General features: G+C 43.4%; 1 protein-coding gene across 2 annotated transcripts in view; it reads left to right on the top strand.

The window, feature by feature from the left end:
• The first annotated feature begins 237 nt into the window (after positions 1-237).
• The window catches only part of Gpsm2 (G protein signaling modulator 2), a 44,784-nt gene continuing 19,740 nt past the window's right edge, over positions 238-25,281 (top strand). The window contains exons 1-7 of one of the 2 annotated variants that reach the window (XM_057793190.1): positions 238-484; positions 12,455-12,740; positions 22,355-22,576; positions 23,094-23,229; positions 23,683-23,825; positions 24,722-24,845; positions 24,944-25,059. In XM_057793190.1, the coding sequence (XP_057649173.1) occupies positions 12,685-12,740; positions 22,355-22,576; positions 23,094-23,229; positions 23,683-23,825; positions 24,722-24,845; positions 24,944-25,059 (797 nt within the window). In that variant the 5' untranslated portion in view covers positions 238-484; positions 12,455-12,684. The remainder of the gene's footprint in view (positions 485-12,454; positions 12,741-22,354; positions 22,577-23,093; positions 23,230-23,682; positions 23,826-24,721; positions 24,846-24,943; positions 25,060-25,281) is intronic. The other variant, XM_057793191.1, reaches the window with a different exon arrangement.

Here is a 25,281-nt window from a genome sequence, read left to right as displayed (position 1 = left end):
AGTAAACTTCCAGCTGGTGGCGGAGGATCGGTCAGAAGCATAAGAGGACCAAACCCCACAGACAGAGAGACAAGCTCCCAGGTCTTTAGGTGGAGGGAACCCCGGCTCACTTAGCCCCGCCCCCGCTCGCCTAGCCCCGCCCCGCCCCGCCGTTGCCATTGGCCGGTCCAAAAGACGCGGGGCGTTGTCGGTTTGAATGGGAGAGCCTGGAGCTCGGCGCAGACGCAGAGGAGCACAGGCGCCGAGGGCTGCTGGCTGGCGGTGGGACGCCCGGAGAGGCCAGGGGGGCGTCCGAAGCTCTGGCCCACGTGACCTGCCGGAGGCGGGCGCCGGGGGCGCGCGCCGGCCTCCCGCGGTGCCCCTGCTTGGCTCGCCGTCGCCGGGGGGACCCGCCAGGGGGAAGCGCCGTGGTCCCCGGTCTGCGGCCGGAGGCACTCAGCCCTGCAGCGGCGTCGCGTTCCTCGGAGCCGCTGCCCGGAGGGAGGTGAGCGGAGCCTGAGGGGGCGACCGAGAGGGGCGTGGAGGCGGGGGGCGTGTGGCGGAGTCTCTGGCCACCTGAGCTCCACCGGCTCGGGTGACGTCGGGACCTCAGGGCTTCGCACCCGCACCGGCGCTCGGCTGGTTTCTTTTAAATGAGGGGAGAGTGGGGAGAGGGTTCTGCAGATCTTGCAGACGTTTGCAGGGATGCAGCGACTTCACGCGTTCACGAGTGTAACAGACAGTAGGTACAAAGCCTTATCCCCGTGGAATCGAATCCGAGACGCGTCGCCGACCCCTGCTTCCCAAACCAGTTTTTTTCAAATCACATTTAAACTCGTGAACTTTTGGAACTCAACCTGTTTTCTACTGGCAGGTGAAACTGATAGATCGTTGCTAACAATTTTAAATCAGGCGTAAACTGTTGTGAGACCTTTCCCCGAAATCTGAACTTATCTTCAGATGAAAAGTGGACAACCCAATTTCCTTGTAACTTAATGGTAAACAGTGAAGTAATTTTAACTAGTATCATTTGAGCACTGTTGAAACGAGTAAGGCTGGAATTTTTTTTTTTTTTTTTTTGCCTCAATGCATAATTTAACCGTACTGTAGGATTAGAAGAGGTACGTTCTTGACTTTCGGGGGCGCGTAAGGAGTGGTTTGTTCTGGAAGTGCCTGTCACCAACGGAGCTGAAGTTTCAGGCTGCTGCTTTGGAAGGTTACACTGAAAATTTCCCGGCATGTTAGTAATCATCCTGATTGCTTTGGATAAAGAAGAACGGACACTTTTGTGTGGGGTTTCTACATGCTAGAGCGCCGCTCGTTTTCCAGAAATACAAAAGCAAAGATCGCTGTTGTTTGACGACGTGGGGGGGGGGGGGGGGCTCAGGGGTGCTTGACTGTTCCTACCAGGCATTCTTAGGTCCCTCATGCAAGCTACTTCTAACTTATAATTCAAACTTATAATTCAAGAATTGAACCGCTATGAACTCAGAAAATGTGGGATATTGTGGAAGCATGTCCCACAGGAAAAAAAAATAACTGAATTTTTATTAAGTCAGCTCATACAATATTACAAATATGTTTTCATGTAAATTTGAGATTTAATACGAGGCTAATTATGAAAAGGAATGGAATAGAGTCGTTTTTAACGTGGCTCCCTCTGCCCCTATGCTTGAGTTTGAGCCCTGAGCCACGTGAACACCAGACAAGAGTTCTATCACTCAAGTACTTCCAGGCTTGTTAATTTATTTCAGATAGTGTTGCTAGGTTTCCAGAGCTGTCCTGCAACTTGGAATCCACTTGTCTCAGCCTCCCCAGTAGCTGGATTACAGCTGTACACAAATTACACCTGTGGTCAAATTACTGACTTTTTTCTTTCCTTCCTTCCCTCTTGCCTTTCTTCCCTCTCTCTTTCTCTCTCTCATTGTGAGACAGGGTCTCACTGAGTTTTTCCTTGACCAGTACTGTGAAGCAACCCTTCATACTTAGAGTCAGATCCAGGCAGGTGTATGCTAAGCAAAACTGATCCATATCCCCAGCCTTCGCCTTTTTTTTTTTTTTTTTTTTTTTTTTTTGGGTTTTTCGAGACAGGGTTTCTCTGTGGTTTTGGAGCCTGTCCTGGAACTAGCTCTTGTAGACCAGGCTGGTCTCGAACTCACAGAGATCCGCCTGCCTCTGCCTCCCGAGTGCTGGGATTAAAGGCGTGCGCCACCACCGCCCGGCTCGCCTTTTCTTATCCATGAAATATTCCAAGATTTACCAAAAAAAAAAAAAACCAAAAACCAAAAAACCACCAGACTGTGGGTATTTATTTTAAGACTGTGTAATTAATAAGTTACTGGCAGGATTGAAGCTGCTGCCCCGTCTGAAAGCGCCAGCTGTGTGTAGTGCATTTAAATCCCCACACGTCTCCCTCCCATTTGTGGGGCATTATTCTAATTAAAACCGCCTATAGGTTCCGTGTTTTGTTGTGAAGTGTGAAGGAATATTTCTACCCTCCTAACTATTGCTGGCTTTTATAGCCTTCTAAATCCAGTTACATTTCCCATTGCTTTTAACCTTTCTAAAAACTTAAGTAAAATTTTAATTTTTTAATGAATATCATTATAGTCTTCACTGTAAAGCAGGATGTATTTAACTTTTGTTTGTGCATTGTTACAGAATTCTTTCTTGTCTTTCAAATTGCTGGGGGTTGAACCCCGATTCTTGCTTCCAGGGGTGGTTCTGAGCTGCATTATGGTTGGATATCTGTCACGCTAGCTAATGTACTCGGTGTTCTGAGATGACCAGTTAGACTCCTGATTCAGGTTTTGTAGTAATTTTCTCCTCTTTCTCCTCATCCTACCCCATACAGTGCTGCTAGTTTCTCTCCCTGATGTTGAATTTTGCTGTTTTTGTTGTTGTTGAAAAACAGAAACAAACAAAAAAAAAAACCCTATGAGGTTCCCCATTGCAGAAATACACTACCAAATACGTGTGTCAGCCAGATAGTGAAGTCTCATAATTTGGTCTTGTCCTACCTTCTGAGAACTTCTCTCATGACAGTGTGCTTGCCCGGAGCACTCTGAACATGCCACCTCTTTGCTTTTGCTGGACTAGCTTCCCTTAAATAGAATGCCTTGCTTCTGTTTGCCTAATAAGTTCTAACATCTCCAGTGCCTGGAGTACAAATTTCCTTGCTTCCTCAGAGGGGTTTTTTTTTTTTTTTTGGTCCTTTTTAATGAGAATTCTTCTCATATAACCTTATAAAATTAAACTGAATAGAAACATTTCCTTCCATAGAAGATGAATAACTTGTTTTATATATAAGATCATGATTTATATATATTTTCCTACAAAAATTCTAAACTCAGACTTTCTAGGGCCCTTCTTTTGTTGAGTGTAATGTTTTGGATTTAGGATTCATTTTTGCTCTAAACTATATCTGAAGTTGATGCTGTCTTTGTCAGAGGACTGATCTAGTGCTGTTGACTGAGGAAGGACCAGTTCTCATCTGCCTCGCTGTTCAGTTTGTAAATTGTCATGGACATGCTGATGGAGGAAAGTTGGCGGCCGACCAGCATTGGTGCAGTACCTGTCGTATCCACTGGGGACACCTTTAAGACCCCAGTCTTGAAATCTTGAGTAACACCCAACAAGCCTTTTTCTGTATAAACATACATGTAATAATTAATTTATGATCAATAAATGAAGTAATAAATAATAATAAACAGAAGTTATAGCAATATATTGTAACAAAATTGTAAGCATCTCTGCTCTCGTGCTTTGAAACCATTAAAGAACAATGAAGATCACATGACTAAGACTGCAATACTGTGACCTTGACTGGTCAGGGTAGCTGCTGGTAAAAGACTGGCAGGGTGGTAACATACGGCGTGGATACAGTGGACACAGTGATGGTTTGCTTTCTCGGTAGAGCTAGGGGATTTCATCTTGCGTCTCAGAATGGTTCATATGTAAAGTCTTATGAGTTATGTGCTTTCTGGAATTTAGCACTTACTAGTTTTGGACTGCCGTTGACTGTAGGTATTGAACTGAAAAGGAAGGTCACGGATGAGAGAATTCCTGTGGTAATCCATGGCTGTGGCCGTGTTTTCAAAGGGCTAGGTACCTGTTTTTAAGGTTTCTCAGAGTTGCATGCTTTCCACCGTTGACTATAATTGTTCCCTCTTTCTCTGTCACAGTAATTGTCATGAGACTACTTTAAATTTATTTTTTTGAACTCTTAATTATATAATGTTTGTTCAATAATTTGTGTGATCTCTAAAAAGGTAAAATTTTAACACCTTTATTTATACTAACAAAAAACTACAGATAGGAAAAGTTGGTGACATAAACATATATGTTCTTTTTTTCCTTTTTAGAAGTTGTGTTTAGGTTGGAGAGATGGCTCAGAGGTTAAGAACACTGCTCTTCCAGAGATCCTGAGTTCAGTTCCTTAAACCACATGGTGGCTCACAACCATCTATAATGAGATCTGGTGCCTTCTGGTGCAAGCAGAACACTGTATACATAATAATAAATAGATCTTTTAAAGTTTAGAATGTCTAAAATGTTACTGAATTTTCTGATGATGTTATATAAATACCCTGTGAAGGACCAGGACTCAATGCAGCAAGGGGCTTTAGAATGCATGCCTTTCTTTTTCTAGCTCACAAGCCCACTCCCGTTCTCACGAATGCCTTCTTTCTTTCTCTCTCTCTCTCTTTCTTTCTCTTTCTTTCCTTCTGTCTCTCTCTCTGTCTCTCTTTCTGTCTCTCTTTCTCTCCTTTCTGTTTCTCTGTGTAGCTCTGGCTGTTCTGGAACTCACTATGTAGACCAGACCAGACTGGCCTCAAACTCACAGAGATCCACCTACCTCTGCCTCCTAAGTGCTGGGATTAAAGGCCTGCGCCACCACTAGCTGGCCTCGAATGTCTTCCCTTTTAATAAATAGCCCTTATTTCCATTCTCATTTTCTCTACAGCTGACTTTTACATCAGTGTATCCAATTTAAGTATTAATCATAATTATGTAGAGATCATTTTTGCTCAAGCCATTACAACTCATTGAAAGTGCTGGATGCAATGGCACATTCCTTTATTCCTAGCGCTTAGGAGGCAGAGGCAGACAGATCTCTGAGTTCAAGGTCAGCTTCATCTACATAGCAAGTTCCAGGACATCCAGAGCTACATAGAAAGACCCTATCTCAGAAAACAACAACAGAAAACAAAAAACAAATTCCCAATACTTTGAAAGCTTGTTAATTTTATTGATGGAGTGCTCTTGTACACTGTAAAGATTTGTCACTCATATTAGTTTAATAAAAACACTGATTGGCTAGTAGCCAGGCAGGAAGTGTAATCAGGTGACCAGACTAAGAATTTTGGGAAGAGGAAAGGCAGAGAGTCAGTTGAAAGCCAGATGCAGAGGAAGCAAGATGAGAATGCTGCTCTGAGAAAAGGTACCAAGCCACACAGCCAAACATAAACAAGAATTATGGGTTAATTTAAGTTGTAAGACCTAGTTAATAATAAGCCTGAGCTAATAGGCCAAACAGTTTATAATTAATATAAGCATGTTTTTTGGGGACTGAATGGCTACAGGACCAGGCTGGACAGAAACTTCCATCTCCAATAGAGTTAAAAGATAATGTCTATTTGAAATAGTTTTGGTAGAAATGAAAAATTTAAATTCTGGAATTCAATATGATGAGAAATAAGAACCAACTAATGGGGAAGTATTAGTTTTACTGCCATGAACATATTTAGTATAAAGCCTTTTTCTTTTATTTGAACATGTTTCATAGTCTTTGATCTCACAGTCAGAGATGGGAATCAGTCAGTTTATCATGAGTGCTGGCTGGGTGTTCTTTCACTGAACTAACAACCCCCAGCCCTAACACACTTGTAACTTTAAATATTTGTCAGTAGTCATGTTGGAAACAAATCCTGGTGACACATGTCTGTGCTCCAGTCCCATGGGAATAGGAGGGAAGAAGATCGGGGTTCAAGGGTAGCCTGGGTGACAGAAAATCCTGTCTCAACTCCCTCCCCCCCAGATCCCCCCTCCGCCGCACAATAAACAGAACAAAATAGGTTGTGGGGTTGTGTGTCCATAATCCCGCACTGTGGGGCAGATGCAAGGAGGGTCATGGGGGTTTGCCCAGCAAGCCAGCCTCACTGAGGTGGCAAGATTGAAGTTCGGTGAGAGACCCTGTCTCAAAAATTTTAAATGGAGAGCCGAGAACAATAGAGGAAGATAATCCATCATGACCTGTGACCTTTACACATGCATGTGAGAGTACACAATTCTGCATTCATATGTGCACACAACCATATGACATTTACACATAAAAATAAACACAAATCTTTTGGTGCAGGATTTTTAATTCAGTAACTACTGTGTTAGAGAAGAAAATGACGAAGACTAGCAATCTTGCTAAAACAGCCTTCTTTGACATTGAAGATTTTAAGTAAATAGTTCACCCTCTATTAAATTGTTACAATGGCTAAAATTTGTAGTCAAAAGACGGCAGCTTTTGATTAGTCTTTATTAGAGTAATTTAGGTTGACTCCATGTGTAATACAGAAAGTGTAGCTTTATTTTTTTTGTTTGTTTGTTTGTTTGTTTTGAGACAGGGTTTCTCTGTAGCTTTGGAGCCTGTCCTGGAACTCCCTTTGTAGACCAGGCTGGCCTCGAACTCACAGAGATCCGCCTGCCTCTGCCTCCCGAGTGCTGGGATTAAAGGCGTGCGCCACCACCGCCCGGCAAAGTGTAGCTTTATTGTCCCAGTCAGGTCTTTAATTTTTTTTTTGACTTAAGTGCTGCTAAACCCTAAAATGCTAAAATGGTGCTGTGCAGAAAATTACATCTGCAGTGCTTTGTATAGACACTGGGAAACTCGAGCTCACATGCAGCATTTGACTCCGACACGGGCCTCCTTCCCACTGGTGCCAGTGCTGGGGTGAAGACTTGACATACTTAGACCCCTTTCTGTTAGATTGCAGGTGTTCTGTGTCCCTTTACTTTGAAATTTTATGTGTGGGTTTTGGCAATCCAGGCAGCTGGATTCCTTTTAACTTGATATGATGGGAAAAAATAGAAATATTTGTCCGACCAAGAAAAGAAGGTCATACAGTTATCAAAGTGGAGTGGTTCTAGGGTCCTTGAGATATCCAAGAATAAGAAGTGTTTGAGGAGGGTGGAGAGGTGACTCAGCAGTTAAGAGTGTTTGCTCTTCTTCCGGAGGACCAGAGTTCAGCTCCTGGCTCCCACATTGGCTGGTTCACAACAACCTGTATCCAGCCTGTGCCAGGGGATCTAATGCCGTTTTCTGGCCTCTGACAGCAACTGTGCACACTCACACACATGCATAAATAAAAATGATAAAAGTAAATCATTAAAAATAGTTTGGGATTATGGTCTTACTTTCATGTATTCTTTATCATGACTCATGTGAATTAATTTTAGATGCATTTGAATTAATTCCAATGCTTTTTGGCCTGTTGGATAAGATTAAATGAATTAACTTCAGATATTCTTTTGTCTGGTGTGTTCATTTGGAATCATTTTGGGTTCATTTGGAATCTCTAACTATTGCCTTGACTCTCCTCCTCCTCTTCCTCCTCTTCCTCCTCTTTTTTCTTCTTTCTTCTCCTATGTGTACATTGTTCTGCCAGAAGAGGACACCAGATCTCATTATAGATGGTTTGTGAGCCACCATGTAATTGCTGGGAATTGAACTCCTCTGGAAGCAGCCAGTGTTCTTAACCTCTGAGCCATTTCTCCAGCCCTGGCAAATATCCTTCTTATGTTCCCCTATATTAACAATCCATTCTTTTGTTTTACAGTTTTTCAATTCAGAGTTTAAGATTTATTTCGTTTCTAATCGTGTGTGTGTGACTACAGGTGCCCTCAGAGGTCAGAGGCTTCAGATCTCTTACAGCTGTGTTCTCAACCTGTGGGTTGTGACCCCCTTTTCATGTGGGTCACCTAAGATCTTCAGAAAACACAGGTACTTGCATTACGATTTGTAGCAGTAGCTAAATTACAGTTATGAAGTAGCAACAAAATTAACTTTATGGTGGGGTCCACCATAGCAGGAGGAGCTGTGTTACAGAGTTGCAGCAGTAGGAAGGTCGAGCACCACTGTCCTAGAGCCAGAGTTGCAAGTGGTTGTAAGCCCCTATGTGCTGCTGGGGCTCATACTTGTATCATATCTGCAAGAACAGTAGAGACTCAAGTGCTGAGCCATTTCTCTAGCCGTGAGTGAGCGTGTGTGTATGTGTGTGTTGTGAATCAACTTCCTACACTGACTTCCTCTTAATTTTGTGTGTATTATTCCTTATACTTGCTAACTGGTTTCCACTTACCTTTGGAATAGATTTGGAATAGAAATAGACTTTGAGGAGCTGAGGATGTAGCTCCAGGGCAGAGCACTTACTTAGCCTGCCTTAGGCTGCAGATTCAGTCCTCAGCACCGAGGTCTCGAAGTGGAGTTAGACTCCACTTACAGGCACATGATTAGACTCAAAATGACCATTTTGCCTAGGATAGGGTTTCTCTAGAGGTGGCTGTTTTGGCATCTGCTTTATTTCTTCCATAGTTACCATGATGAGCCTGCGTTACTAGCGCCTGCACTCTGAATTCTAATACAGCAGGGCCTTGCTTTGAGTTGTTCTTGTTTGTTCCTCTTTCTTATTCCTGCTCACATTGATAAAAGGCTGCTGTATTTAACAGGAAATATTATAACTAAGTGAATTTAAGGAATTTGCGTATTCACTGTACCTTAGAGAAAACTATTAGGATGCAAAAGATGTAAAGAGTTTAGATGACCTAAGGTGGGGGAAGAAAAGATAGCTCACCTGGTGAGTGCTGCCGATATATGTACATCTTTTTTTAGATTTACTTATGTGCATGAGTGTTTTGCTTGCATGTAGGTATGTGCACTGCAGGCATGTCTGGTACCTGCAGAAACCAGAAGGCATCGGATACCTTGGAACTGGAGCTGCAGGTGGTTGTGAGCCATGAGGGCCATGGGAATGGAACCTGGGTCCTCTGCAAGAGCAGCAGGTGCTGGTAACCAGCAGGCCATCTTTCCTGTTGCATTTATGGAGACTTAATTAAAAGAAGCAGATTAAAAGTTACTGTCATTTAAGTTGGGGTCAGTAGCAAATAGTTTAGATAAATTCGTAGAAGTGGAAAGTGTAGCTATGTTCCATTGGCTCCACTTCCCCATGGTGTAGTTTGAGAACTCTGTCAGTGGAGTGAACCTAGGCAGGATTTCCAGTCTGCACTCATTGCATGCTGTGGACGATACCTAAAGTCCACTGGCTGTGTCTAGGGAGTTTTCCTGTGTGACTTTCTAATCCAGGAGTTCTATGCCCTTTTTCCTGTGTGCTTCGGCCAGTTCTGGGATATTTTCTTAATTTCTTTATGGTCAGACACAAGCATGCTTACCCCTGCCGCCACCGCTGCCGACCTTGGTTTTTGGAGCATTGTTGGGAGATGAGTTGGGGAATAAATGCGTCTTGCAAATTATTAGCTGTGCTCTTAATGGAAGTCGAGACCGAAACTTGACCACTTCTCACTGGTCTTTCTGAGCTCTCATTTTCATTTGCAGTTTCTGTCATTAAAATCTTATTCTAGCCAGGCAGTGGTGGCGCACGCCTTTAATCCCAGCACTCGGGAGGCAGAGGCAGGCGGATCTCTGTGAGTTCGAGGGCCAGCCTAGTCTACAGAGAAAGTTCCATGACAGGCTCAAAAGCTACACAGGGAAACCCTACCTTGAAAAACAACAACAACAAAGACAAAAAACTTACTCTAATGAACAATTTAATAATGTGAATGTAATTAATGTTGCCCTATATTTGTATTTATAATATATCCTACTAGTATTTTTGTATATAAATATGCATACACACAAATGTGGTGCTAGATATGAACCATTTGTTAGCTGTGCAGTAAGGAACAGAGTGAACAAATTGTTACAAAGTTGGTTGAGCAGCGAATCTTGAATCAAGAATTGCTTGTCTGCCCAATGAGCAGTTTTAAGACGTCAGATGCAGGAGCACTTGTGTGGCCTGTTGAGGACCTGTGTTGAAAGAGAAGAGAGAATAAAATGCTACCAGTTGTTGCAGAGAGTAAATTTGGGGGCAGTAAATTTGAGAATACTAAAACCATGTTGACTGTTTCCTTCAGAGTTCTTTGTGGTGGGGCACACCTACCTTTACTCTCGGGACTTGGGAATTGGAGGCAGGAGGATCAGGAATTTGCTAACCTGGGCTACATGAGATCCTAGATTGGAAAAAAGAAACAAACAACAAACCAGATCAGTTCACCAGTCACTGAATCAATTGATGTAGTTTTTGTTTGCAGTTTTTATTGGATAAGGTATTTTTGCAACTTCCTATGTATACTTTGCTAATTAAACATGTAAACATCTTACATTTTTACAATATGAAGCTCACATTTTAGTAAAAGTTGGAATTTGATTATCTCATAGATGAAGATATTTAAATACAACTTAATTTTAAGTAGGACAAGATCTAATACCTTTCCTTGCACCTCTCTTGTGAATGACCGGCCAGATGTCATAGTGACTAGCGAAGACTGTCTGATTGCCGATTTAGCGGCTTGTGTTGTCTAGCTGCCCTTCAGAGCGATTGTTCTGAGTGTCTACACTAATTCAGTCGTGTTTTTAAAAGGGAGAAAAGTACACAATGGGATTGAGGGGGGCAGGGCAAGAGGAAGAGGGTTGTTGGGTTAATAGCTGCAACTTTTCTTTTCACCCTTAAGCTATTGCTTCCTTTATTGTACGAGAGAAGGACTAGGAAGAGCAGTATTGTATGTTCCCTACATGCCAAGCTGGTGGCTTATGTGAAAAGCTCATTTCCTCTAGGCAGCGTTGACAGTCTCCCAAGGCTGACCCGCCCCCTTTACCTCTATCCGTGCAAACAACGTGCACGACAGAGAGGCTTGTTCATTATTTACGGTCGGACTGTGCTGTAGCGGTGACACTTACAGGATGTTAGATGGAAGAAGGATCAGGCTGTTGTAGATGGCGGTGTGAAGAAAAGCCCAGACAAAGGTGCAGAACTGAAGACAGCATAAAGTAGGAGATAGCCTTGCAGTAGGACTGGGTACAGGCAGCAGCTGTTTGCTTTGCAAACGCCGTGAAATGTCGAGCAGTCTAACATGTACAGGCTTGTTGACAGCGCTGAGATTCAGAACTTTACAGTTACATCTTTGCTTATTTCCTAATTTCTGCCGTAAAGGCTACAGTTTCATCTGATGCACTCATTTCTGGGCTGTGCCTGGGCGTGGACCTTCTCTGTGTTGGGACTTGTGCTGCTTCTGTCTGCCGATTGGTGCCTCTGAGTTTGAAAACTCCTCAGCCTTTGTCCTTTAGATTGTATCTGCTCTTTCCTTCTGGTGCTCCTGTTCCATCCGTTAGAGCCGCTCTTCTGCTTCCCTCTCGCACTCAACCTTCTCTTCTATTTGCTTATTCTTCTACCTAAATCTACCCTGCTGCCTAACTAGTGCATCAGATTATGAATACCAGTCTTTGTGACAGTTCATTTAGTTAATAATAGCAAGGATAGGAGTATAAATGTTTACAGTACAAATGCCTGTCAACAGAAAATTGAAAAATACGCTTATTGTATAATGGAAAGTGGAATGGAGATAAAAATGTGCACGTTGTAGCTACGGGCAGCAATGATTTAATTGAATCTCAGAAACAGTGTTGAAGAAAACCTTAGAAAGCAAAAAGCTGTGTTGCTTAGGGCTGTGTGCACACTTGAGGTGAAGTTGATAAGCAAGAGAATGATGAGTCCATTTAGAGACCTATTTCTGACAGAGGACATGAATGCATGGAGAAGTTGGAGTATCCAAGAGAGTCTCAGGGTGGTGGGGGTGCACGTTGTGAGTTGCCTTAATTAAATATTTGGTTCTCATTCTTTCTCTTTTATATGTATTTCCTAAATTCTTTTTGTACCTACTTAGTATTAATGCAACTGTTTTAAAGGACTTAAATATGCTCAGAGCAAATGAATGCAAACATAGCTTAATTACCAGTGTGGTATCATCTTGAAAAGAGGTCGTTAGAGTTTAGTTGACTTATTTAGATAGGTGTTGGACTCTTGATTTGATTATAGCAGCTTTTAAGAGCTCAGAGTATCATGATTTTATTTTAAAGTATTGATCTGATATATTGCTTTTGCTCGATTGCTAGTAATAATTCCGTAAGATGGTTATACTTCGAAACAGTGTTAAATTTGAAGTGCAGTTCTCAGGCAAACCTCTCAGAGTCACATCCTTGTTGTTAATCTCTGCGGTGGCAGTTCAGCTGTCCGCTGTCGACTGCGTCTGCAGTGGCTGGCCGGACCTGCGGTCGATGGCATTAGCTGTGTGATCGTGTACAGCTCAAGTGGCTGCAGGTTAATCTTTGGAAAGAGGACTTCCAGCAAAGCATCTTGTATTCCTTTTGCAGAAATGTTGCGGAAGGGGCCAGAGGCGCAAGGATTTGGGACACACGTGCACCTTTAAGCTACCTGACATTGACCTCCTTTCATTATTAATAAAGAAGAAGCAGGAGCTTAGGATGTATTAACCGTCTCATTAATGTACTAACCGGACAGTCTGCAAACTCCTCTGCGCTCTAAAGACCTGGACTGGACAGGAGACAGTAATTTCACGTTTCTCAGCTTATAATATGACTCGATGGAGGGAAATTTGCTAAGCATGAGGGAAGACCATTCTTTTCATGTTCGCTACAGGTAAGACTGCTGCTCTCTGAGTGTGTGGCTCTTCTCTATGTAGACATGTATTTAGTTCTTGTCCATTTCAATTTTCAATTCAAAATTCTCAAAATATACCAACTAAATTTGGTTTATTCTGTATGCAGTTTTGTGGTGGTGGTAAGTTTCTGTATATTTTTGTGGGAAGGTGGTGGTAGAGACCATAGGTACTGAAATGTATTGATATTCTCTGTGGGAACTTGTGAATAGCTGCTTTATACTTTGTAACTTGTGCATTATAAATAGGAAAATGGAGTCCACTTTAAGACTGTCGTGGGTAGCGGTTGGACCAGCTGACTTTTCTGCTTGGCCTTTCAGAGCAGAGAGGCTAGAGAAGGTTGGAGTGAGTAGGTGCTTTCTAACCATGACAGATCAACAGCCAGCTCAGTAGTTAGTAAGAAAACACTAATGGCTCGTCTGATAGAAGTAAAGCATATTTCTGTTATTTGTTACTCTAGAAGTGCTGGTCCAACCATAAAACCATTACTCAGATGTAACAGTAGATTCTTTCTCAAAATGTGTGGATGAAAGACACCAGAAGTTCCTAGTGATGAGCAGAATTCCAGTCAGTGTCTGTCTCTGTTTCTCTCCCACTGGGGATTGAATCCGTGGCCTGTGTGTGGCAGGCAAGTGCTTTGCAGCTAAGCTAATGGTCTCAGCACTCAAACTCTCCCATGTGAGGTGCTTGTCACTAAGTCCTCCCTTTCTTAACCTGCGTTTAATAGGAGATTTATACTGTGAAACAGATGGCCCGTGTTTGGGTGTGGTGCCAAGGAAGGTTATATAAAGTTAGGATCCCTTCTTCCTTCCCTCCCTCCTCCTCCTTCCTTCTTCCTCTCTTTTTCTCTCTCCTGTGTGTGTGCACGCACGTGTGCATGCTACATGTGTTTTGCATGACTGTGGAGGCCAGAGGACAGCTTCAGTGTCATTCTTCAGGTGCCATTTTCCTTTTTAAAAGACAGGGTCTTTGACTGGCCTGGAACTTTCCAGAAGGGGTTGGCTGATCAGCAGGCCTAGGGATCCATCTAATTCTGCCTCCTACCTCTGGGATTACAAGAATGTGGCACAACACCTGGCATTTAAATATAGTTCTAGGCTATAACTCTTTGTGGTTTTTTAAATTTGAAAAATACATTTGTTTGTTTATTTGGTGTGTGTGTGTCTTGGGGACAGGGTGTGTTTGCCATAGTGTACATTTGGAAGTCAGAAGACAGTTTGTGTGAATTGGTTCTCACCTTTCACGGGTGTAGATCCTGAGATGGAGCTCAGGTTGCTGGGCTTGGTGATAACCACCGTCACCCACTGGACACCTTACCGGCCTAGAACTCATGTCCTTGTGCATGCGCTTTTCTAACCGGACTGCCTCCCAGCCTACTAAGGACATTTTTATTAAAAATTAAAGAAAAAACCCTCAGGCTGCTGAGATCAGTCAGTAGAAGAGGCTTGAAAACATAAACTGGAAGCCTGAGTTGCCATGGTGTTCAGTTTAAACCAGTGGTATGCAGTTTAATCCCGTGGTATACAGTTTAATCCCATGGTGTGTAGTTTAATCCCGTGGTATACAGTTAATCCCATGGATTACAGTTTAATCCCATGGTATACAGTTTAATCCTGGGTATACAGTTTAATCCTGTGGTATACAGTTTAATCCCATGGTATACAGTTTAATCCCGTGGTATACAGTTTAATCCCATGGTATACAGTTTAATCTCGTGGTATGCAGTTTAACCCCATGGTATGCCCTGAAAGTCAAGAAAGAGTTGACTCTCAGCAGTTGGCCTCACTGGCATGCAGTGGTACATATATGCAGGTGTGTGTATGCACACATACATACACAGTAAGTAAATGGTTTTTTTTGTGAAAACAAGGCATGGTGGCTCATACCTGTAATCTCAGCACTCGGGATTGAAGCAGGAGTTTTGCTGTGAGTCCGGCCAGCCTGAGCTATATACTGGTTTCTAGTTTAGGCTACAGAGTAAGACCTTGTCTCAAAAAAGCAAGAATATTTTCAAATAAAGGAGAATGGAAGGCATTCAACCTTGGCCAAGCATTTACTATGAAGTACTCCCGTCTAAACCCTAGGCTGTATCCTCCCAGACCTGAAAGGTTACTTCTCATCCTTTTCACATACTTAGTCCTGCGGGAAGCACTGCCACGTGATCTCTTAAGTGTTCCGTAGATTCTTCTGCCCATCTGCATCTTTCCCACCCTGCAGTGGTTCAGGTTCCCAGAGTCTTCCCTCTTTCCTCCCAACATTACCCACACTTACCTTCCAGGAATCACCTTAAATTTGCCACTGGGGCCTCAGTGAAAACAGAGCTCACCGTGCAGTCCCGGGCGGCCCCTAGATGCCTAGATGAGCACAGTGTGAGCTGCTCCACCTTCTGACTTTGCACCTGGGCCATACGCTTTCCTTGTGATGCTCCGTGTCTCGGTGTCTCGGTGTTTAGCTTGGGCGTGTGCATGGTGACTTGAATCCCCTTTCTACTGCCTTGGTTTAGCTCATTCTACTCATGCCTAAGAGTTAGCCCAGAGACCCTGATGGAAACCTTTCCTAAGCTTGATAGTTTGCTCAAATTGTGACCTGCACAAACTGTCATTAGGTGGCAGGGCTGTTTGTCCTTCTTTACCTCTCCCCTATTTCTCTGATTGCTAACGCCTCAAGGCAACACAGTTGCTTAGCGTTTGTTTAGTTTGCTTGCCTGTTGAACTTTGTAGAATGTAACCATCAGATGAACAGGGAACACATTTTTTTATCTGTCTTTCGATCCTTGTGAGTGCTATGCCCTGTGGTACAGTAGAAGAACTGCAGATGAGGAGGAAAAGATTGGATCCCTGCCTGTAGGGAGATCTTAGTTTTCTTCTTTTTCTGTGACAGGTCAGACCTGGTTGCACATTGCTATAGGACTTCCCCAAGGAAAGACTTGTCACAGTAGTGAACACGCCTGGCCCCATCCGTGCTCTAACATAGCATTCTATAGAGGGTAGCCTTGTGTGCAGCTTCCGGTCATGATGTGATATGTTGTTAGGTTGATCTAGTTTAGGTTCCTCTGCTACAGGCTCCTCTGTAGTAAATACTTAGCGTGCCATGTCTTATCCATCTGGTTCCTTCGTTGTAGAATTCCTCGTCTATAGGAATCTCTGTAGTTCAGTGACAGCAACTTTGGAGTTTCCCTTGATAACAGAGGAAGCTCCCCCGGGACATCAGGAAATACTTTACCCCTGTTTAGGAACATGAATGCTAACAACAAAATTAGAACACATTTCTAAACTTTAAAAAATTCTGATTGACTTTAGAGAATTTTAGGTATGATAAAATAATCTCTCTCAGTTTTGAGTCAGGGTCTTACTATATGCCCAGGTTAGTCTCAAACTCCTGAGCTCAAGTAACCTTACCTCTTTCTTCAAAGTGCTTAATCTTGATGTTAAAATACTCTTTAGCAATACACACTAAATATTTGTTAGTGAAGTTATATGCATTCTGGAATTTACTTCAGGATAATCTGAGGTTGGAGTGAGTTTAGTTGTAGAGCTGAAACGTTGATTGCACTGGTAATTGTGAGGTTGAAAGATGGGTACATTGCATTCATTAAACTAGCTTCTACAGTTTTGTATTTCTTTGGGACCTGCCCTTCTTTGTCCTTGTCACACGAAAATTCTTCAGTATTTAGACATTATAAAAAATAAGACGACAACATTCAAGTAAAAGGAGTAACCACAAGCTGGAGAGATGGCTCAGCAATTAAGAATGCTTTCTACCCTTACAGAGGACTTGAGTTTGATTCCCAGCATCCATGTCAGGCTCACGACCACCTGCAAGTCCATCCAGCTCCTGGGGATCTGATGCTCTCGTCTGGCCTCTGAGGGCACACACACACACATGGCAGGGGGTTGGGGGCGCAGGAGGCATACATGAATACAAATAAAAACAAGTATTTCTTAAAAAGAAAGGAAAATAGGACTGGGGAGTGGGTAAGAGTGTTTGCTGCCTAGGTATGAGGACCTGAGTTCAGATCCAGCACTCACATGAAGGCCACAGGTGGCCATGTGTATGACCCTGTTGCTGGGGTGAGGTAGAGACATACGGGTCCTGGAACTTACTGGCCGTTACTTATCTCATGGGGATAAGCCCGAGAGTGACATCTCAGAACACACCATGCCTCCATTGACCTCTGAACCCACAAACATGCATATCATACATACACCAAACACACCTATAAATAAAATGAAAATATTTTAAAAGATATAATTTAGGGACTGGCTGAGGTGGGGAGGGTCCCGCAGTTGGTAAAATGCTTGCCCTACCTTCAGTGGTCCTGAGTTTAATCCCTAGAACTCATATGCAGAAACAAACAAAACAACAGCAAAAACTCAAACAAAAGCCAGGCTCAGTAGCACATTGCTGTGGAGGCAGAAACTCGGATTTCTGGAAGTCACTGGCAGCCAGTCCAGCCTACTCAGCAGGCTCAGGCCAGTTAGAGCCCTTCTCAAAATGAAAAAGTGACTGGCTCCTGAGGAGCAGCATGGAGCTTGTCCTCAGGCCCCTGCGCATACTCAGAGCCGCATACACATGACACACACTACAGCAAAATAGAATTTGGTATTGAATTCAGTTTTGCTAGAGAATGTAATTGCTAATATTCCTTCCTGAGGCCGAGGAGGTAGCTCAGTTAGTGAAATACTCTTTTTGCCTGCCTAACCTGAATGAACCCCAGCAGAACATAAACCAGGTGTGGCAACTCACCCAGCTGTAATCTCAACACTCAGTAGGTGGAGACAGGAAAATTAGAAGCTCAAGGTTGTCTATTCTTAAGCAGAGTCAAATCGAATCTGGGATATATGAAACCCTGTCTCAAAAAAATAGCAATAATAATACTATTACTTTGTTAAGATAGTTTGGGGTAACAGGGAACACTAGATTAGAAAACAAACAAAAAAAAACAATTTATATCCTTAGTTTTTCCACCATGTGATCATTAAGCCAGTCAGATAACCTGTCTGAGCATCTATTTCTCCTTCTGTTATTTTGGGGGATATAAATTTGAAACTTATTATATAAAATTTAAAGCTTGGGGCTGAAGAGGTGGTTCGTTGTTTAAGAGCACTTGCTGCTTTTGCCGAGGACCTGGGTTCCATTCCCAGCACCCTTGTGGTGGTTCACAGCTCTTCATAACTTCAATCCTAAGGGAGCTGAAGCCCTCTTCTGACCTCCTCTGGCATCCAGCACACATGTGATGCTCAAACATACATGCAGGCAAAACACACATAAAATGAATAAATCTAAAAAAAATTGTCTAATTAAACTGTGACTCCTGGTATGTTTGCAGTGCTTTTTCTTCCACAAATAAAGTAGAACAACTCGACCTATTGATAAGTAAGATACAGACGGCTTACAGGAGCCAGGACTGCTGGTGGAAAGGTCCGTGCCTGAGGAGAGTACACCGAGAGCAGGACTAGGCTCTATGAAAGGAGGTGGGGGACGGTTCTCCTGGTTTGAGGTCTTAAGTCCCAGCTCCCATCAACATCTACCCTGAGAAACCTTTTGAGGACTCAGATTTGGATGTAATCAGCATTATTGGGTGTTTTTAAGTGCAGCTTCAAGATTTTTATCCTGTTTTGCTTTGACTGATATAATTTGGATGTAAGAAATTAAAATTTAAGGCAGTAATGAAGATGCTGAATGTCAAAATGTAGAAGTGAGAAAACTTTGGCATCGAAATAACAGACTTGTGCAGAAGAGGAATTATACCTGACATATTTGTGTTAGTTAATTCCTGATTACAAAACGCCTGGCCTAGACTTGAGGAAGCGAGGGTTTATTTTGCTTACAGGTTGAGGGTACAGTCCCTCAGGGCAAGGATGGCATGGCCGCGGAGACAGTGGTCACTTTCTGTCTGTACTCAGGAGGTAGAAAGCAGGGACTCTGGTATTCAGATCACTTTCAGTTTTATTCAAGTCCCGATCCCTGCCTGTGAAAGGTGCTGTTCCCCTTCAGGAAGAGTGCACCCCACCCAGTTCATGTAGAGACCCTTCACAGACACACTGAGAAGCTTTTCTCAAGGTAATCCTGTCAAGTTGACGGTCGACATAAACCGTCTGGTTTGCTCTGCTTACATTTATTCAAAGCAGTTCTTTGTGCATCTAGACAGGCTGCCAGGAGCGACTGAAGAAGCCCTGTCAGGGAGGAATTGCCCTGGCCTGGTTCCTGCATCTGAGTATGTGCTTTGTCTTCACCCCAGCTGGTAAACAGATGAAGTCATTCTCTTCTCTCACGGTGACAGAGAGGATAGGAAATTTTCTCGTCATTTAATGATCTTCTAAAAATGCATAAGCTTAACTTGCTATATTTTACAATTCCAAATATTTGATTGGAGTTTAGGAATTTTGTTATAATGTTAACTTGTTTCCTTATAATATATAGTAGAGTCATAGTATGTCTGCATTGACAGTCCCCTAGATAGTTTTGAGTTTTAGCTCAGACATTAGTTATTATAACTTAGTTTTTCCTATGAACATTCTCATGATCTCAGAGGACAGTGAGGTGGGTCAGCAGGGTTCCAGTTAACTATTATGGTTTCTGGTGATAACTACATAAAATATCTTTTCAAAAGTATATAACTTGGGCTGGGGGATGTCTCTGTGGGTAAGGTGGGTTACTGGCATGAGGGCCTGAATCCAGATCTCAGCACCCATGCAGTGTTGCAGCCGGGTGTGGTAGCACACTTGTAACCTCCAGCCAGACAGTACAGCCAAATTGGTGAGCTCCGGGCTCACAGGCAGACTGTCTCAAAGGTATAATGGAGTGACGAAGAAGACCCTTGACTTTGGTCTCTGACCTTGCCAACTGTACACACAGGCAAGCAAAGCTTCACATACATGCACACACAAATGTGTAACTCTTATGGTATCGTTTTATCATCATATAGAGCAGACAGAAAACACCCATACACACAAAATAAATTTTGTTAGGTATTATGTCATTTGGATTGATGATGTCATGTTGTATGAATAAACTTAGAAATCCAGAAGGCCCCTGTATTTGTACTGGTGATACTTTATATGTATGTTCGCTTTATATGGATGCAGGCAAACACATAGATTCTGTTTGTAAATGCCTTCTTTATGAATAATTCTGCTTGTCTCTGATGTCCTGTATAACCCAGTCACCCTGAATTGAGAGCACCGCTGTCTGACCATTTTCCTACTCTCTCTCCCTCTGGAATTACGTGCCATGCATCGCTGCATATTTTTTTTATTATTTTTAAAATTTTATTATTTTGAGTATGAGTGTTCTGTCTGTTGATATGCCTGTGTACCACATGGGCCTAGTACCCGAGAAGGCCAGAAAAAAGGTATTGGATTCCCTAGGACTGGAATTACAGATGGTTGTGAGCCACCAAGTAGATACTGGAAATCAAACCCAAGTCCTCTAGAAGAGCAGCCAGTGCTCTTATCCACTGAGCCATCTCTCCAGCCATGCTTGTCACAGCGATATTTTATTGCTATAAGTCTCCTTGTATAGACATCTTGTGAAATTGTGGAACTATACTCTGAAGTTCTGTTCCTAGAAGGGAAAATGCTTGTTAGATATTTCTTACACAAGAATGTTTAGGTTAAAATTTTAGTAGGAAGATTTTATATACATATGTATACACACACACACTTTTTTCTCTTTTCCTAATGTTTCCTTCTGGTAATTCTTAGGCGGCCACTGGTTCCGGTATTCAGACAGAGCCTCATCTAGCAGCTTTCATGGAAAGGGAAGTTTTCACTTGTGAAAGACAAGAAGAGTTTTGTTAATTTCAACCCTGTGGATAAAGAAATGTAACTAGCTACTGTGGGGTGCCTGCCTGTGATCCCAGCACTCTGGAGCCTGAGGCAGGAGGATCTCCAGTTCAAGGCCAGCATGGCTACATAGTGAGGCTGATTCAAGAAAGAAAAAAAATAGGGGAAAAAAATGGATAAATAGTCGCTGACCAGATACCTGTAAAGACTGGGGCCGGTCAACATTCCATCGTGGATGGGGGAGGTGCTCATAAGACCTCACCTTCTCCTGAAGAGCTGTAGACAGTTAATGGTTGCTAGGAGACAGGCAGTCATATTCCCAGTGTTGTAGCCACTGGTAAGTTGCCCACTTGAAGTGAATGACTCTTGCTCATTCAGGCGGGCACCAGCACCCACCCATCCATTGTGTTACACTTTACCCAGGAAGCTAAGAGGGCTCCTTGTTGGGAAGAAGAAAGATTTGGCAGTACAGGGAGAGTGCAAGAGAGGGTAAGGGGTGTAAAGTTCCTTGCGTATCTGTGTGAAATTGTGAGAACATAAGTAAACTGTAGAACAGTGTAGCTGGTTACGTTTCTGATTAGACTGGTTTCATCTTTCCGTGTACTTAGTTCTTCCTGGTCTGTTGGTTCCATCTACTGTTGAAACATGTTAGCTTTGGTTATATTGACTTGGATTGCTTTTGTAAGTTCATACATGGAAGGTAAAGTTTCTGTCATAGAACAAGCAATAGACATTGGCTAAATATTTTGAATTGTTAAAGAGAAAGCTTCCTGAGTGCAGAATTGAGGATTACCTGTTAGAGATGCTGGATAAACCTGCCTGTTCTAATTCAGGAGTCTGCTTTGAAGCTTTGCTGTTGGCTCATAGTTGATCTTAGTCCATGCTTTTCTAGTTCCAGCAGGTTATAGTCTGCTTTTACCAACACATTTTAATGTATGGCTGTCAGGAAGACCATACATCTCCTCTGACAATTTTTCTCTGCTCTAAAGGTCACCACCTAGGCTAGACTGGCTGGCCAGCGCACCTGTGGACCCTTGCCTCTCCAGTGTGGGATGACAAGCATGTGCCAGACCTGGCATTTTTACATGGGTCTGGGAAATGAAATCAGGTCATTATGCTGGCAAGGCAGGTGCTATACCAGCTCAGCTCTCCACCCCCCTGCTGTACCAGCTCAGCTCTCCACCCCCCTGCTGTACCAGCTCAGCTCTCCACCCCCCTGCTGTACCAGCTCAGCCCTCCCTCCACCCCCCTGCTGTACCAGTTAAACCCTCCATCTCCATCTAAATTAATTGCTTTCCAGGAAAGCATCTTGATCTTTAGTTCTCTGATGAATCAAGATATTTTGTTCCTTTATTCTTTTAGATGATAATTGCTTATGTGCTGGTAAGAAATGCAAAAGGAGTGTGTGTGTGTGTGTGTGTGTGTGTGTGAGTGTGTGTGTGAGTGAGTGTGTGAGTGATATGAGACTGGGAAAGGCAGATGGAATGACGGATGGGTGATGGAAACACTACTTAGGATAGCCTCACTAGTAAAGTGGGTTGTTACTCTGGGCGGGCCACTTATAATAAACTCCGTATACGATATATAGCTGCCCCATCTAAGAGACCTTTGAGGCTCAGAGAAATATGAGCAGGCAAATTAGCTGTTGCTTCAATTAAGCATTTATTGTTTTGTCAGTAATGTGTATGTCATTCAACTAAGCTCCCGTCTGATCAAGAGTAGCCACAAAGCCCTCGTTTATATCACTGGGAGTTAAAATCACGGATGTAGTTGTGATGCTCTAAGTGTCTGTCCTATATAATTTGCAGAATGGAAGCTTCTTGCCTTGAGCTGGCCTTGGAAGGAGAGCGCCTGTGTAAATCGGGGGACTGCCGCGCTGGCGTGTCATTTTTTGAAGCTGCAGTTCAAGTTGGAACTGAAGACCTCAAAACCCTCAGTGCTATTTACAGCCAGCTGGGCAACGCTTACTTCTACTTGCACGACTATGCCAAAGCACTAGAGTACCACCACCACGACCTAACGCTCGCCAGGTAACATCAGCGTTTGACATTCTCCCTCTCTAAGTTGACTTGCTTAAAAAAAACCAAAGCCAAACTCCCATTCATTTAAAAACCAACAGTTGTACTTCGTGGCTTCTATTTGAAAACGAATGTTTAGACAAAACAGTTGAACAGTAATGAAACAGCTCTGAGCTTAATTAAATGCATGAAGGTTAACTAGAGAAGTGCTTTTTTATTATTTAAAATAGGTTTCAAGGTTAATGAATTTCATCTTAGCTGTGCCATTTGTCCTCTAGAGAAACTGTTCTTTGACTTCTTTGTGTCTTCAGTTTTTGTTTGTTTGTTTAAGACGGGGTTTCTCTGTGTAGCAGCCCTGGCTGTCCTGGATGGAGCTCACTGTGTACACCAGGCTGGCCTTAAACTCAGAGATCCACCTGCCTCTGCGTCCCAAGTGCTGGGATTAAAAGCATGCGCCACCACTGCCCGACTGTATCTTAATTTTTAAAAATAGTTTTAACATCATTCACTTTTCAAATTTCTGTCCCAGGACTATTGGAGATCAACTGGGGGAGGCTAAAGCCAGTGGCAACCTTGGAAACACCTTAAAAGTGCTTGGGAATTTTGATGAAGCCATAGTGTGCTGCCAGCGCCACCTGGATATCTCCAGAGAACTCAACGACAAGGTAATAAAGATGGCAGGCCAGATGACGGCTATTTCCTCGAAATAGTTTTGTGTCCTAATACTACTTCATAGTTTATCTGTAAAGTCAAATATTCGTAGACAAAAGAGAAAGAGTTTTTTAAAATAGAAAAAGCAAATAGCAAAAGGTCCTTCTTTGCGAGTGGAATGATATGTTTGATTCTCTGTGGGTGGGCATTGGGTGGTTGGTTTCTTGACAACAGCATTAAGGATGTTATAAACAGATGGGGAGCGGCAAGAGGGCTCAGTGGGTAAGGGCACTTTGACTTCAGTCCCGGGGACCTGCAGGAGGGTGGAGGGGCGAACCACGACGTGTACCACCACACGTATCATGCAAACACACGATAATGACACATTAAGTAAATACATGGGATTAGCAGTAGAAACCCCTGGCCTCCATCTTTAGAATGTAAGCTTTGTTGACGTCTCCACCCAGGTGGGAGAAGCGCGCGCACTCTACAATCTTGGAAATGTGTATCATGCCAAAGGGAAGAGTTTTGGTTGTCCTGGGCCCCAGGATGTCGGAGAGTTTCCAGAAGAAGTGAGGAATGCCTTGCAGGCAGCTGTGGATCTCTACGAGTGAGTATACGCGGTGGGGCTGTGGGCCTGGGCCTCCTGTGCTCTTTACTCTGTGGGTGGTTCCTAGTTTGTCAAAGATGCAAAAATAGCCAGGCAGTGGTGGCGCACACTTTTAATCCCAGCACTCCTGAAGCAGAGGCAGGCAGATCTCTGTGAGTTGGAAGGCACCCTGGTCTACTGAGCGAGTTCCAGGGCAGCCAGGAATACAGAGAAACCCTGTCTCAGAAGAAACAACACAACAAGAAAGATGTAGGAACTGTGAGCTAATTCACTGGCTGTGGTAGCACACGGCTGACCTACCAGTTTGGAAGTAACCTGCTCTACATTCTGAGTCCGGATGACATATTGAGATCCTGTCTTAAACAAAACCAAAAACCTAAAACAAAACAAAAACAAAAAAGGTAGGCTAACTTGAAAACTAAGCACTGGAAACAGTAGCTGCTGAAGTGCTACTGTACCCCAGAAACCTGCTCTTCACTTAAACTGCAGACCAGTGCTCCTTAGTGTTGAAAGCAAGAAACACCAATGCTTAGTTTAATTTATCTGGGGTAAATTTAGTGTTTGGTCAGTAGGATTTCAAACAATCGCCTAGCTGTCGGGCTCCATGATCATCTCTTGCTGGCTCTGAATAAAGACCTCCAGCCGGCTGTTTGAGTGAATGACTACCCCGCTCAGAACGTGCCTTTAAGATACTGTCATTATAACTGTAAGCTGTTTTTTTTTTTCTGACTAATAGATTAACTCTGGGGCTGGGGCATAGCTCAGTGGCCAACACTTGCTGAGCATGCCCTAGGCCTGGGTTTAAACCCCAGCTATGAAAAGAATAAAACCTACCTGCAGTCAACCAAGAACTTTCCCCTAAACTTACACTCTCACCGCTTTTTGTCATCACTAAGGGAAAACCTGTCGTTAGTAACTGCTCTAGGTGACCGAGCAGCGCAAGGACGGGCCTTTGGGAATCTCGGCAACACACACTACCTCCTTGGCAACTTCAGGGATGCAGTTATAGCTCACGAGCAGGTAAACATGGAGCTGGGTCATTTCCTCCTCGGAGCGGAGGGCAGTGATTGGGCGGTCCTCAGCTCTCTCATGTCTCTGATGAAGGCTTTATGTTCCAGCGGCTCCTTATTGCCAAAGAGTTCGGAGATAAAGCTGCCGAAAGGAGAGCCTACAGTAACCTCGGAAACGCATACATCTTCCTGGGGGAATTCGAAACTGCTTCTGAATACTACCGGTTAGTCGGATATCTTTGTGGATCAATGTAAAGCAAGTCCTTACGTAGCCTGTAAAATCACAGTGGGCTTTGGGGCTGAGGAGACCCGGCTACTGACGCGTGCCTGCAGGGCCTAGGCTCCCAGGCCTGTCTCCTCATCTGTGTGGGCATCAGGATCTGGATTTGGGGATGTCATGAGAACTGGATGAAAGAGTACGCTGGGCTCAGGAAACATTGTACTCA

This window comes from Chionomys nivalis, chromosome 18, assembly GCF_950005125.1.
Source record: "Chionomys nivalis chromosome 18, mChiNiv1.1, whole genome shotgun sequence".
In the NCBI taxonomy this organism is placed as follows: domain Eukaryota; kingdom Metazoa; phylum Chordata; class Mammalia; order Rodentia; family Cricetidae; genus Chionomys; species Chionomys nivalis.
The sequence above is the reverse complement of the archived record's forward strand: the minus strand, read 5'-3'. Positions and strand labels throughout refer to the sequence as shown.